At 36.4% G+C, this 13,643-nt stretch overlaps 2 protein-coding genes across 2 annotated transcripts; one reads left to right on the top strand and one right to left on the bottom strand.

Annotated features, from left to right (window-relative positions):
• Window positions 1-2,476: 2,476 nt before the first annotated feature.
• On the top strand, window positions 2,477-3,008 carry LOC130726805 (outer envelope membrane protein 7). The gene has a single exon (XM_057578109.1). The coding sequence runs from the start codon at window positions 2,565-2,567 to the stop codon at window positions 2,796-2,798; it is 234 nt and encodes a 77-aa protein (XP_057434092.1). The 5' UTR covers window positions 2,477-2,564; the 3' UTR covers window positions 2,799-3,008.
• Window positions 3,009-5,734: 2,726 nt separating this feature from the next.
• LOC130722494 (cullin-4) lies at window positions 5,735-13,314 on the bottom strand. Its single transcript, XM_057573239.1, has 17 exons — window positions 12,909-13,314; window positions 12,441-12,556; window positions 11,957-12,303; window positions 9,786-9,966; window positions 9,457-9,579; window positions 9,079-9,366; window positions 8,809-8,934; window positions 8,558-8,659; window positions 8,418-8,471; window positions 8,041-8,147; window positions 7,881-7,941; window positions 7,655-7,786; window positions 7,401-7,538; window positions 7,224-7,304; window positions 6,966-7,046; window positions 6,341-6,421; window positions 5,735-6,115 (listed from the first exon to the last, which is right to left on the bottom strand). The coding sequence occupies exons 1-17, from the start codon at window positions 13,153-13,155 to the stop codon at window positions 6,002-6,004; spliced, it is 2,379 nt and encodes a 792-aa protein (XP_057429222.1). The 5' UTR covers window positions 13,156-13,314; the 3' UTR covers window positions 5,735-6,001.
• Between the last annotated feature and the right edge of the window lie 329 nt (window positions 13,315-13,643).

Here is a 13,643-nt window from a genome sequence, read left to right as displayed (position 1 = left end):
TTCATTGGTGGGACAAACAATTTGGGCATGATTCCATGATAGAAGATTTTGATCCATGTAATCAGAGGTGAAGATGTTCTTACTTGTCACAAGAAAATTGTGCTGGAGGGTATATTTGGCTCCTCTAAAGGAAGTATTGCATTGTAGTATGTAAAATACAGTTATGTTTAGTGAAAAAAGTAAGGTATAGATTTTAAGAATGTTATAATTTATGTTGTACATTCATGCAATTTATCACAACTTTGATTACTAATTTTTAGTATTTAATGGGTGTAGTCCCATAACTTATGGAATGAGCCTAATTCAATAAAGCCTAATGGGGAAGGCCCTTGGTGAATTGAATGCCTTAGTCTTGTTTAGGTTTGGGGTGAATGATTAAAGCAAAGGGTTTTGAGATTTCTTTGGATGATGCATGATGAGATTCTTGTAATGTATATAAGACATAAGAATGATGAGTTCCTCGTGCTAAAATATTCATTTCTTGAGTCTGAAACAGTTTGGTCTATTAGGCCCACTCATTGGCTTTGGTGGGTGAACACAAATTATGAGGTGGTTCGGTTGTTGAAATCGATCTTTGCTTTCGTGTGAGACAGGATAGGGTTGGGTTGGTTGAATATAATTTTCGATTATTTTTGCAGAATGGCTGTTTATGGTAGTTGGAATCAATCTCAATTTTGGATATTCGTTTAATGGCCAATGTCAATGATATACACGATATTGGATATTATTTGCCTGTGATACTCCTGCAAATAGAGATATTGCTTTTAATGCGAGAATCGATTAATTTAATTTGATAATGTTATAAACTAATCAAGTTCTAACAATACAAGGCCAAATCCAAGATTGGTCCAATACCAGCCATGTATGTATTACGCTGGGCAATGCGGCTTGCTCTTGACCTTGGATTTTCACCGTTTGTTTTGGGACAGATTCGTTGCAGCTCTATCAGTGGTGGCGACGTCGTTCCAGAGGCTCATCATATCTTGATTTGATTATTTCAGACTGTCGTACTTTAGCTTTATCTTTTGCAAACTTTAATGTTTTATCTGTTTGTCGTTCAGGCAATCGCGTCGCTGACTTCTTAGCCCGGGGGCATCCTCTTTTTTGGTTTGGATAGAGGAAGGTCCCCCCCCGGCCTTGATGCTTTTGTTACTGCTGACGCTTTGCTTCTATGTCGGCTTGATTTAATGGATTTATGTTACTTTCAAAAAAAAAACACTTTGGTGTATTAGACTATTAGTCGAGTCAATGGAAAGTGAGTTAGAAGGAGGAATGAAGAATCAAGAGTGCAAATGAAAATAACTTTGATACTACCTTTGTTTCAACTAGGTGCTCGTGTAATGATATGCAAGCTAGATACATGTAAGAATGAAGACACAAGTTCAAACTCCAGAAAAGTTATATGTCATCAGAGACTACTATTGTTTTCCAAACGGATTTACACTCGTCAAAATATAAATAAAAATTCATTCTTTACCTCACTTTGTTGGTGCTATGGACTAACTGCAATATCCGAAAAAATAATATTATAGAATGTTTAGTCTTAAAAAACACATCGCGGCAGGCTTGTTTGGAACATTAGAGTACCAACGCGGTGATTTTTTCAACGTATAATACTTTATCATGAAAATTACTGAAGTTAAGATATGACTCATTTGTAAAATATGTGTTCAGTTATCGTGCACTATTAAGAACATCTCCAATGCTGGGTTCTTAGTTCTTAGCACTATTTATGTGGGTCCGTACTGCCACACGTGCTTAAGTAACTCTCAAGCAATTTTGCTCCAACCTTTCTTAGTACTATTCATTTGGTTTCACAAACCACGTTATTTATACTTTTTATTTATATGAAGCAATAAAATAAAACTCACAAAGTAATAAAGAAATTTGGATGAGAGAAAAAATATATTTTTTTACGCTAAAAACTAAAAAAGTAAAACTCCTTATATAAGAATTGAGTTCTTATTTTTAAGAACTAAGAGCTCCACGCCATCCCGTCCAATGGTTAAGAACTCAGTTCTTAATTCAGAAATAAAAACTAATAACCTTCCATTTGAGATGCTCTAATGTAAAACTTCTTAACACAGACATTCAATTGTTTCATACCACAACAACCTAATCAGTTACATGTTATTATTTTAATTATATTTAAATTAACTTTCTTGGTGTGTCAAACCTTTTGGTTGAATGAAACAAATCTTAATTGAATTTTTTAAATTAAATGAACATATATTTTTTGATACTAAGAAGTCTAACACAACTGCTTCTTAAGTATCTAGTTGAAGATTCGATCATTACACGGTGCATATGGAAAACAAACCTTTAATCTTCGGATTTGGAGGAAATTATTCCCATAAGTACAGAATGTATGTATGAATACCTAGAAAGAAAAAAAAGGGTATCAATTGATGGAGCCCAACTAGGCAATAAACATAAATATTCCACTAAAGCCCGTCCCCAAATTAGACCCAAGGCCCATACAAACCCAGGACTCAGCTTTCATTAGATTCAAGCAATCGGAGTTCGGGAAAAACAACAAACGTCGTCGGAGTGTGGAGGTAACGATGGCAGCGATAACGAGCGCAGCGATTGCAGTGGTGGCGGTGATTCTGGGTTGGATCACCATTGAGATCGCGTGTAAGCCATGCCTTGAACAGGGTCGTCAAGCCATTGACCGAAACCTCAATCCTGATTACGATCCCGACGACGACGACATTCGCGCTCCACTCAACAACCCCACTCCCGCCTCCGCCCCAGCCGCAGCCTCCGATCCTTCCTCCGCCGTCAAACCCGTTTGAATTCGTATGTGTATGTATGCTCTTTTTTACTCTGGTTGTTTCTCTGAGATCGAAGTAGTATATATGGGATCTTCCTAACTTGAGTGTGGAGAGAAAGATGTCAATTCTGTAAGAAATTGAAACTACCCATATGCTATGGGTTACTTTGTTTATATATCTACAGTTGATTTGATTTTCATCATTCAAAAAATTGAATTGAAGTTCCCAGTATGTTTTTTTTTTTCCTCTCGCAAATGTTAGTTGTTAGTAATGTTAGTAAATTAGTTTATTCTTGGGGTTTGAACCCCTATGTTCCCTAGCACTTACCACTTGAGCTAACCCTCGGGACGTTCCCAGTATGTGTTGATTGATGGGAGGCATGGTGGAGTGGAGTGTTGTTGATGTGTGTTGTTTGTTTCTTGTTTGAATTCAATTTACTCTCTTCTTGCTATGCTACTCAAAATGTTGAATCTACCAAATGAAATTAAATCTCTAGAAATTAGTGTTTCAGGAAGCAAATGTGTGCTAGTTGTTGGTCTCAGGTTTAGTGTGATCTTATTTTTACAAACATTGATTGAGATGTGTTTGGAGACCCCAAATTCCTTTACATTTCTATTGCTTGTTGAATCATACATGAAAGCTCAAATTTTTGTGTGCTCTAATTCTGGGATTTGCCAACAAGGGGAGGAGATGTTTGTGAAAGGTAGCTGCCTAATTTGCAAACTCATAACCGGGAACTAAGGTTTCACTCACTGTGAAATCAATGTCGGGCGTGAAGGTGTTGTAGGGGTGCAGAGACAGCCAGGAGGTTTGCCTAGAAGCAGCCACCCTTGAAAGAGTGAGTAGTAGCTCACTGATCGAACGCTATTCATTCCCAGCCGTTTACTGTTCGCATATAACGATTTGATGCAATCAAAACATCATTTATAAGCAAAATCTGAATTTCTACATGTATTCTGGTGGTCTGCATCATTTAATCTGTTGGTGTCTGGTTCATTATCAGGATTATAACATCCATCCCTTCCCTTCCAAGGTTTGTTAACTGATATACAAGCTAAATATACCAACGTATTGTTAGACCAATCAAAACTAGCAGTCTCACCAGATTTGAGGTTAAACTATTTAAAATCAAGTTAATAGTAGTCTGACTCTGATGTGGAGGGGTTTGAAGGAATTTTTCCGTGAATGTGTTTACCTCAAGATCAAATGCTATACATCTTAAATGAACATTGGCTCTTATCCAACTATTTGCAATGTCAAGTGGAAAAAAGAAAGAAACAACAAACTCTTTGATTTGCATTGCCTCTTTTCGAAGGTTTTTTTTTTGTTGCGTCAGCTAGCATGGAACCGGTCCAGCATAGATCTGGATCACTTGTTTTACCATGGCGTTATCATGGTCCTGAAATAATGTTCTTAATTTTTTTTTCAACCTTTAGATATATTAATAAAATATTTTAACGGTTCAAATTGCATACCATATAAAAAGATTAAATAATAATAATAAACAACTAAGAAGTAAAAGTATAAAATAACTCTTTGCTCTTCCACGTCCTCGAAGAATACTCAAGTGATAAGAGCTGTGGGGCATATGGCTTGGGGAGGGGAAGGTCCATTGTTCAATCCCTAGAGAAATTTGGCCGATCAACAAAAAAAAAAACCTTTGCTCTCCCACACACTCATCACCTTCAAAGATGATGTTGTCGTCGGAAAACTTCATGACTGTCGCACCATCACTAATCAATTAAATCATATATGTTGCTCGACATCTGACGGTACAACATATGGCGGTACAATTAAATCAAATCAACCTGATCTCCTAGGTCATCAAATCGGTTGCTTCCTCTCCACCTGTTGTGATGGAGGTTAGCAAATCTGCTGCGATGAGGTTGCTTTCTCTTCAATCTGGACGAAGAAGATGAAGAAGAAAACATATTTGGGTTGGCAAGATCGGGTTGGCAAGAAGAACGAAGAGACGAAGATATGGTTGGCATAATTATTCTCCTGGGCTGTAATAAGCAAAATTTGATTTTTCACGTTTGGGTCAGATTTGGAAGAAAACGAGCGATTTGGCAAGAAAATCTTGATTATTGCGGTTTAGGTATTTGGAAAGAAGATTTGGAAGAAAACATATCAATCATTTTCACATTTTTTTGTTTATTGTGGTATGGTTTTTCGCCATGAAGATGAAGAGACGAAGGTGTAAAAGAAAATCTGAATTTTTATGAAGAAGATGGAGATGAAGAGTTCATGGCGGCTGGGCCTAGGCCCTCCATATTATCAAAAAAAAAAGTTCATGGCGGCGGTGGTCCAAACTCAGTGAGGGTCAGATTGTTATTATTGGGATGGAAAAGGTAAGTTTAGTACTTTTGTAAGTTTTACAAAGTGGTTAATATATGGTCTACCGTTTTTATTGGATAGATTGTTATTATTGGTTAATACATGCTAGATTCCACCTACACCGTTTTTTTCTCATGGAAGAGAAGAAAGTAGTGTATATATGGTCTTCCATTAGCCATATCAACGCTTAACAAATGTCCTTTTAGCTTTAGGGACTAGACTAGCTTACTTTTAGTAAATAAGTCAACTCACAAACAAAAAAAGAAAGATTGAGAGTAAAAACTAACATACATGGATAAAAACATATTTAAACATTATATTTTGTAAATTTCATCAAAAAAAGGTTAAAACAGAGTTTCAAAACTTCAAGAACATAGAAAAGACTGCACAGGTTCCCTCCAAAGAGAGGGTGGGGAGTAACTATCATCTCACTCTTTCAGAAGAAAAAGATTCCTGCAAGAATAAACTCTCAAATATGTATGATCATCAGTTGAGTGCAACATGAACAAATTTCCATCTTAATCCATTAGAGGAGTTCTGGTCACTTTATGTCTTGAAGTACATGATAACAACCATAAAGGATATCCAAACTAAGCCAATTCGTCTAACAGAAATAAAAAAGCTGCCAATTCTTCTGAATTTCTTAATCATTTTGGGAATAATTTTGAATTGTAAAAAAATGAAAATAACTTCAAAGGGGAAAAATATACTTTACAAGTAAAGTGCAGTTGTCGATAAATGAAAATGGCAAAAATAAAAAGAGGTTTGGGGGGGGGGGGGAGGTCCGTTGTTACTGTACATACATGACAAGGGATTAAACATCAAGCTTTTCCCATGCCATTTAAGAGAAAAAGAGAGACTAACAATTGTAAAATGAGGTAAATATGCTATGCCAGGTAATTGTATATTTGAGGGTTGTTCTTGTCCCTCTCCAGGTACTCTCTGTCAATCAGGCTTTCAATCCTTTTTTTCAAATCAGCTGGTTTTATTGGGAACTTGAGCTGTTCAGGAAAAAAAAAAAGACAAATCACTATTTATCCTAATGATCAGATATAGAACAGTCTAAATAAGCTTTCACTTGTCCACAACCAAGTCAAGCATAAGTTACGTTAGAATTTATCAGCAGTAACACTGGAAAAATAGCTTTGCCTACAATACTAACATTGAACAATTTCGGGATTCAGTTTCCATTTGAATTAAAGAAAGGGAAGATGTAAATATGTCACCTGTTGGAAGAGTTCAGTAATAAGAAGTGTGTGACTAAGCACTTTCCTAGTCTTCATTATCCTCACAATAGCAGCATCAACCTGCAATAAACCACGCCAACAAGGATAATAGGTTATGAACATGAACAAACTATCACAAAATCATAAGTTGTTAGTGGAAGATATTTGAATGGTTTTATATTCAGTATTGACATCTCTAACATGCCCCCATCACATGAGCCACTTGGACTTCAAAGTGTGGACAATGTATAGTCCCACCTATCTTGTGGTGAAATTTAATTTTTTTATTAGAAGAATAGGGAAACAAGGATCAATCAACCAATAAACAACCTAGTATAGAGAATTTGACACCAAATCATGAACCAATTATCCCCCTAGTTTAAGTTGTTAGATGACGACACATGAAAATGGTTTCATATTGAAAATTTAAGGACATCGATACAATTTATTACTTGTCATATTTTGTAAAATAAAACTAACGAGTGTAAAATGGTAAAACTAATAGCCAGTATAATGCACGAGCATATTAGGTTCTTCTGTATTGAAGGTGCATTACATTCCCCTGGACATTTAGTCCCTCTAAAGTCTGAACTAAAAGGAAGGTTTTAGAGAAAAGAAATTTTACCTGATATTGACGGTCTTGGAAAACTCTCTCAGTGGTGCTTGTATTTTCCTCCACGGTCTCCTTCAACTGAATTGCATTCACCTACACCATGTACACCAAAATTAGTTTAAACTTGTGGTCATAAATTTAGAGGACTAACCCACCACAAGCATTTATCACTGCTAAAGGGCTGGCTATGGTATTCGGAATTAAAACACAAATCAAAGATTGAGATCAGTTAATCTGATCTCTAATGTCCAAAGCGATGGATATTGCTACCTTTATCCGGTAAAGAGGAGCAGTAAACCCGTCATTAAAATCAAATGAATCATCATCCTCCACATCTCTACCCTTTGGCGTCTGTTACATATTCAACAAAGAGAATCAACATTAGAAACTACATAGTTGCAAACAAATTTTATAAACTGATAATTCTGCAAATGATTACAAACACACCTTTTGAAGAACACGAACTTTTCCACAGGCAAGTGATTGCAGAGTTCTTCTCAGTTCCTTGTCCTCAATACTAGTAGAGTCCTTGATATCTTGAAAGCTAAGTTTCTCGGCATCATTGAATAGCATCAGAACAACAGTCTGGAGCACAGCCAGTCATGCAGAATTAATCCCAGAATAATGTGTTCAATTCAAACAAGATAGACAGTGACAGGAAATGAAGATACAAAAGGATTAATGGTTTTCGAAAGGCCAACCTGAAACAGGGAGACAGCCAACTCCTTTTTCCCTTTGGGAAAATCTGCCTTCAGGACACAGTGACCTAACGAATTTTGCCACATTAGACGCCTTCCACTGTATTTGCTTAGATAGAACTCTTTAAAAATATCCTTAAGGAATAAAGGAAAGGACCATGTCAGAGAAGTTATAAGTATCAAGGAAACCAACAGTAAAAAGAGCATTTATTCATGGCTTGTGCTGAACCTGGTAAACGTTCAATTCATGAGGAAGTCTAACATCCATGGGTGGATATGTTGGCCAGTACCTGCAATCATCCGACTATTCCAATTAGATTCTCTGGAAAAAAGAAGCACATAAACATTATTGATGAAAACAGATAAGAAAGGGGAAACACGTAGCTTACCCAGTTGTCAAGACATGAACACTCATTTCAATCCCTGATGGAAGTTTTGTTCTCGCCTGGGAGGACTGTTTGAAGGACTCATTTATTTCTTTTGATAATTCAATGTCCTGAATCAGAACAATTTTTGACGAAGTTGTAAGAAGCTATAGTAATTCATGAAGTTGGTCAAAACATTGTTAAAACAGAACTGGATTCAAAGATAATTCATCATCAAATCATAAAAGATAATTCCTCACCAGGTTCAAATTCATAGTCACCTTTCTAAGCCAAGGAAAAATACATAGGAAAAAACTGAGGTTGGAATAGATGATTTCAACCCAGTCAATCAAAGAGTCCTTAAAACTTCCAAGTTATAAATTGATTCAAAGATGTATTACCTTAAACATTCCTTCCAGTTTGTTTGTGAACTGGCTGCCACACTCGGTCTTCAACTGTAATCAAAGAAATCTGTTAATAAAATTCTGCTGAGGAACCATCTAATTGTTTCAAAAGTTAAATGTAAAAGATAAGCCCTAACCTTGGAGATCATAGATTTCTCCGCGTCAATAGAAGCACTCTTTCCTAGCAGCAGTCTTTTAGCAAGATCTTTCTTATAAAATGCCTCAAACACATCCTTGCCCTTAACAATAAAACATCAAGTAGTCTTGACAATATCAGTATGGAAGAGAAATATATCTAGAAAAGTGAAATATCACCATGAGCACGAATGAAAAATACAGGAAACATGGTGTGATGTTAGTTACTCCACCAATGAAATATTGAGCTTACCTGAATGAACCTGAATAACACCAGAACTTTATCAAGTGTGCCCTCTAATTCCTCTTCTGAAGTTCCCTTATTACCCGCACGAAGCTTCTCATCCAAAAACTTGGCAATCAACTCCGCAGGTCGGTTCTACCATGCAGAAAAAAATAAGATAACAGTCAGTTGACCCAAAATTTATTGGCTGGAGCTTTCTATCTTGAGATATTTCAAAAATTTCAGTATGGAAACTAGCCAACAAAAATATGGAAATGACAACAGCAAAATGGGAAGTACCTGCCGGAGATTGATAAGATGCTCAAATGCATCTTTAATGGTGTTACAGAAAGCTTCATTCTTGAAAAAGCTTTCTTCCCATATCGTGTCAAGAGAAGCCTTAAATTCCAGAAGGGAAGAAACCATATCTTTATCTTTCTCATCATCCATAACAACGCCCTGCCCAGTTTTCCTGATGTATGAACTAATGGCCTGCCTCAGTGACTCAAGGGCATTGACCCTTGAAAAGAGTGAGTAAATTCTCTGAAGGTCTTCAATGCGATTCCCATCCATAAGCATAGAGAAACCCTGTAACACGAAGTAAATTTGAAGCAATGTGAAACAAAATGAAAAAAGAAATCATGACAGAAAAATCAAGAAGTGGGTGGTGATCGGAACCTTATCAAGAATGGCAGGTATATGACGTTCAAGAAGTTGTTTTTCTGCTGTTGCTATCAATGGCTTCCTAGTACTTGCATCCAAGTAGATCAAACATCTATCATGTTCCTCTTGCAACCTAGTCTGCACAAATGAGTACCCAAAAATATCCCTACAGTAAGCATACAATGCTGGACATGGGAAGGATTGAATATACCAAAAAAGACAAATTAAAGTCAGAATGTCCGATAAAATCCTGAAATGGCATGACAAGATCCATTGATTTAAGAAATACTTAAATTAATGAAAGCTAACAAGATAATACAGGGAGGATAATGAAAAGTAAGCACCTCCACATGCTTCAAGTAATCTGGAACATCTGATTGCTGCATGTATTTCATACCTTCCGCAGCATAAAATTCAGATGTGCATTCAAGGAATGGCTTCTCAAAGCTTTCTGCATAAATTCCTAGAGCAGTAAACATCTTCAAAAGATGGTTTAGAAGAGTTCTATCCACAGCTTCACCTAATCTGAAAAACAAGACGAGTGAAAATTGTAATGTACAACACTAGATGAAGAATTTGATGGCCTTGTATAAATAGGAATAGGTGGATCAACCAGCTACGTTTTCTGTATTAAGAGAGAAAATGTAATGCCCAAAATCACAAATGATGATCAAGAGAGAAAAAGAAGTATCTAAGTTCCTGACTTGAAGGTGTCAACATTGAAATAGACTTTTATTGGGTCAAATTCATTTAAATATAATGGAAATACTAACCTAGCCCCTTACTTAGCATACATCCTTATAATGAGACTACTCAAGCCAGTAAAGTTTGCTGAATTATCTTTTGTACCTCAACTACTAACAATGGCTTCAATATCATTATATTTTACAACAGCAAAACTACAAGCATCTTGTAGAAGATTGTAAGGAAAGTTGGAAAGATTAGATTGAAAAAGAATAAGATTGGAATCCGATTTAAATCAGAATTATGTTCCAGTTTTTTTTATCCCTTGTTTTCTCCTTTGTATTTACCTAAGTTGTAGGCTTGTAGCAGATCAGATGGTATTTCCTAACGAACTCTTCCTTAATATTCTAGCATTGTATGACTTCTCTGAAAATTAAACATCTACCAGTCCTTGACATTCACCAGCTTTATATTCAATCAGATCAGGCTAGGTTTAATTACTATGAAATAAACTAACCTCGCGAAGTTTGATAAAGTACAGCAATTTTTTGCAAGTACCACTTCTCCTAACACTTGTATTCCACAACTAATTGAACAAATATTAAAATCGCAATAAGAAAATAATGCCTTAGATTATGCAATGGATGCCAGATGTCAATAAAACACAGTGTTTGTATATTCCACATCCGAAATAACAGTTGACTTTCCCAGCACATTCTGATCAGATGTTCAGCTGAAGTGATCACATAGATCAGTAGAAAATTGTTGGTCAGCAATAAATCTTCTCATGTGATAAACCAATATCGGCAGACAAACTTACACAATATTTCTAATACCAAAAATAAAATGATCTGGTAAAATCTGGAGCTACAAACCAAGAAAATAATAGTAAAAAAGATACATAATAAATAATTGCAAGGAGTAAGTTGCAATGATATTTTTTAGTTACAAAATGATAAAGATAACCTTACAGCTTATTCATAATGTCATCAACCTGAAAAGCTTGAACTATAATGGGTTTTATATCTAACACATCCCCTCATTTGAGAGCCTTTGGGCCTGAAGCGCTAAGCATGAACAATGCACACGTGTTCACCCAACCTTATGCGGAAATTTAAATTTTAATGTAGAAGAATGGGTGCAACAAGGACTGAACGCTGGACTCAGAGAGGCTTGGATACTATGCCATGAACCCATATCCAAAAAGCTTAAATTATTAGGTCAAAACACATGAATGGTTTTTATATCAAATTTAGGATTTACAGGAGAGTTGCGACAGTGAGGGTAAGACGGGTAGCAACAGAAGTAGGTAACTGGCAACCGATAATTTAGTGGACAATCTAAAGACTATATTGTTGAGGAGCAGGGAAATCATATAAAAAAGAAGGAGAGCAGAACTATGAACAAACTCATTCATAACAATAAGAAATAAGAATCTTCCAATCCTACCTTACATGTGCAAGAGATTATCCCTTGCTTTAGAGAATAAGAAGCAGAAAGAGTGATCACCCTAGGTCATTTTTCTAACCTAAAAATTAAATGGCCACTACCCTGGAACTGTATGCAGATTTGAATAGCCATCCCAAAAACAAAGCTTGACTGATTAATATTTTTACTCATTAACAAAGGCAAAAGTCTCAAAATTTATCATTCGATCTTAGTTCAACATATCTTACAGTCTAACCAAAAAGGTATATAACTATATACAGGAAAGGCGAATGTGTTTAGTTCTGAAACGTGTATGGCAGCATTTAACATCTGATATGATTCGCATATATGCAAAGGTCTATCAGTCATTTATAGAACTGAGATTGCAAGGAAATGGATTTACCTTTCACTTTCAATCATTCTTAGAAGACCAGTAACAGTTTTGTGCTGCACTTCAGGAGACAACGAAAGATGTTTACGGAAAAGTTGTAAGCCCATGTCCCATAATGACCGAACATTTGCTGTTTGCTTCACGTACGTCCTGTCCAGATACAAGGCTATACCACGAATCATCAACATTTGATCACAAAGGTCCTGCCAACATCTCTCAACTAGAGATAGAAAAACAACCAAATCGGGGCTTTGTCCGACCAAAGACTGCAGCGCTGCAGATATGTGCACTTCACACTCCTTTTCAATCCGTTGATAAAGATTTCCACCCATTTTATAAAGGCAGAGATCACTCACAGCCTATGAATATCACGAGCTCACCATTAAAAGCTAATAATAAGCCAATGCCATAAATATTCACAGCGTTTAATGAACGAACACCTTAAAATAATAATAATAATAATAACAATAACTAGAAAACTTTCATTCATGATCACCTGATAAAGCTTCTCCAAGTCACAAGAGTCCGGCTGCTTCAAAAATATTGCACAAATAGCTGACTTCAGCTTTGCCCATGTATCCTCCTCGAAATTCGTCGGCAATGTTGGTTTAGCTTCCAAACAAAAACAGGAAAGTATGAGCAAATAAGAGAAACTACAAGCTCACACAACAGCACATGTTAATTTATATAGGCAAATTAAACATAATCACAAGACCCAGAATCTAGATTGAAAATTAAATCACATAGTATAACTATAGCTGAACCTACAATTACTAATTTGGATGAGCTAGTACAGAATGAGTGAGCTAATGGGTTAGGCAGTGTTAGTTTCCAGCTCATGAAAGCTTAAAGCGATGACGAAATTAGCGATGGATAAACACAATTGGAGTGGTGAGGAATGAGAAGAGCGTTGAAAAGAGGAAAAGGAACTCGAAATGAGGGAGAATTGAAAAACCCTTATTACCTTTGTGGAGCTTGATGAGGAGTTTTTTGGGGGGTTGAGGAGGGGTAGCTTTCTTGCGGGCGAGATTGGCGGCCATGAGACCAACGGCGTTGGAGGGTTTGAGATCGTCGTCGAGGGGCATGAGTGCGGCGGCGGCGGAGTCGGAGTCGGAGTGGGAGGAAAGGGGCTTTTGCTTTTTCATAGGAGCGGCGGCGGCGGTGGTGGGTGAAGAAGAAGCAGAAGCAGAACGTTTGGTGGGGAGAGACATGAAATGAGTAAGAAACTCATCAAAATGAATCAACACACCATCGTGCTTGTCTTGTGTTTGCAGCTTGGACTTGCAGAAGCCTCTCTCTCTCTCTAACTAGAGATTAATCTATCAGATCGGGGCCAGGGTGAGGTGAACCTTCTCATGGACATTTCTTTTTTGGTAATAAATTTCTTCTTTTTTTGCATTTTAGTATTTTTGTAAAAATGTTTGATATAGGGGTGTTCGAGGTTCAGTTTGAATTGGTTTCAGGTGAATCAGAAACCGATCTAACCAAAATTTTTAAATTTGGTTTGGTTCAGTTGTTAGTAAAAAGATTCTGAAACCAAACCAAACCAATCCGAAGATGAATGATGAATGGTTTGAATCAGTCTGGTTCATCGGTTTCATAATTTTTTTTATAAATATAAGGTCAAATATATAACAATAAGAAGGAGGTATAGATGGAGGTGCAATCACATATGATTCAAACTTAACAATGCAAAAAA

Source organism: Lotus japonicus, chromosome 6, assembly GCF_012489685.1.
Source record: "Lotus japonicus ecotype B-129 chromosome 6, LjGifu_v1.2".
NCBI classification, from domain to species: Eukaryota; Viridiplantae; Streptophyta; class Magnoliopsida; order Fabales; family Fabaceae; genus Lotus; species Lotus japonicus.
Note: the sequence above shows the minus strand (reverse complement) of the source record. Positions and strands in the feature narration are given on the sequence as shown.

What these genes read in the sequence shown, in the direction of transcription:
- LOC130726805 (XM_057578109.1), top strand. Translation starts at nt 2,565, where the DNA reads ATGGCAGCGATAACGAGCGCAGCGATTGCAGTGGTGGCGGTGATTCTG.
- LOC130722494 (XM_057573239.1), bottom strand. Translation starts at nt 13,155, where the DNA reads ATGTCTCTCCCCACCAAACGTTCTGCTTCTGCTTCTTCTTCACCCACC. An exon ending in TACCTGCCATTCTTGATAAG is followed by an intron (nt 9,367 to 9,456) that starts GTTCCGATCACC and finishes TTCGTGTTACAG; the next exon opens with GGTTTCTCTATGCTTATGGA. An exon ending in CTCCTCTTTACCGGATAAAG is followed by an intron (nt 7,047 to 7,223) that starts GTAGCAATATCC and finishes TACATGGTGTAG; the next exon opens with GTGAATGCAATTCAGTTGAA.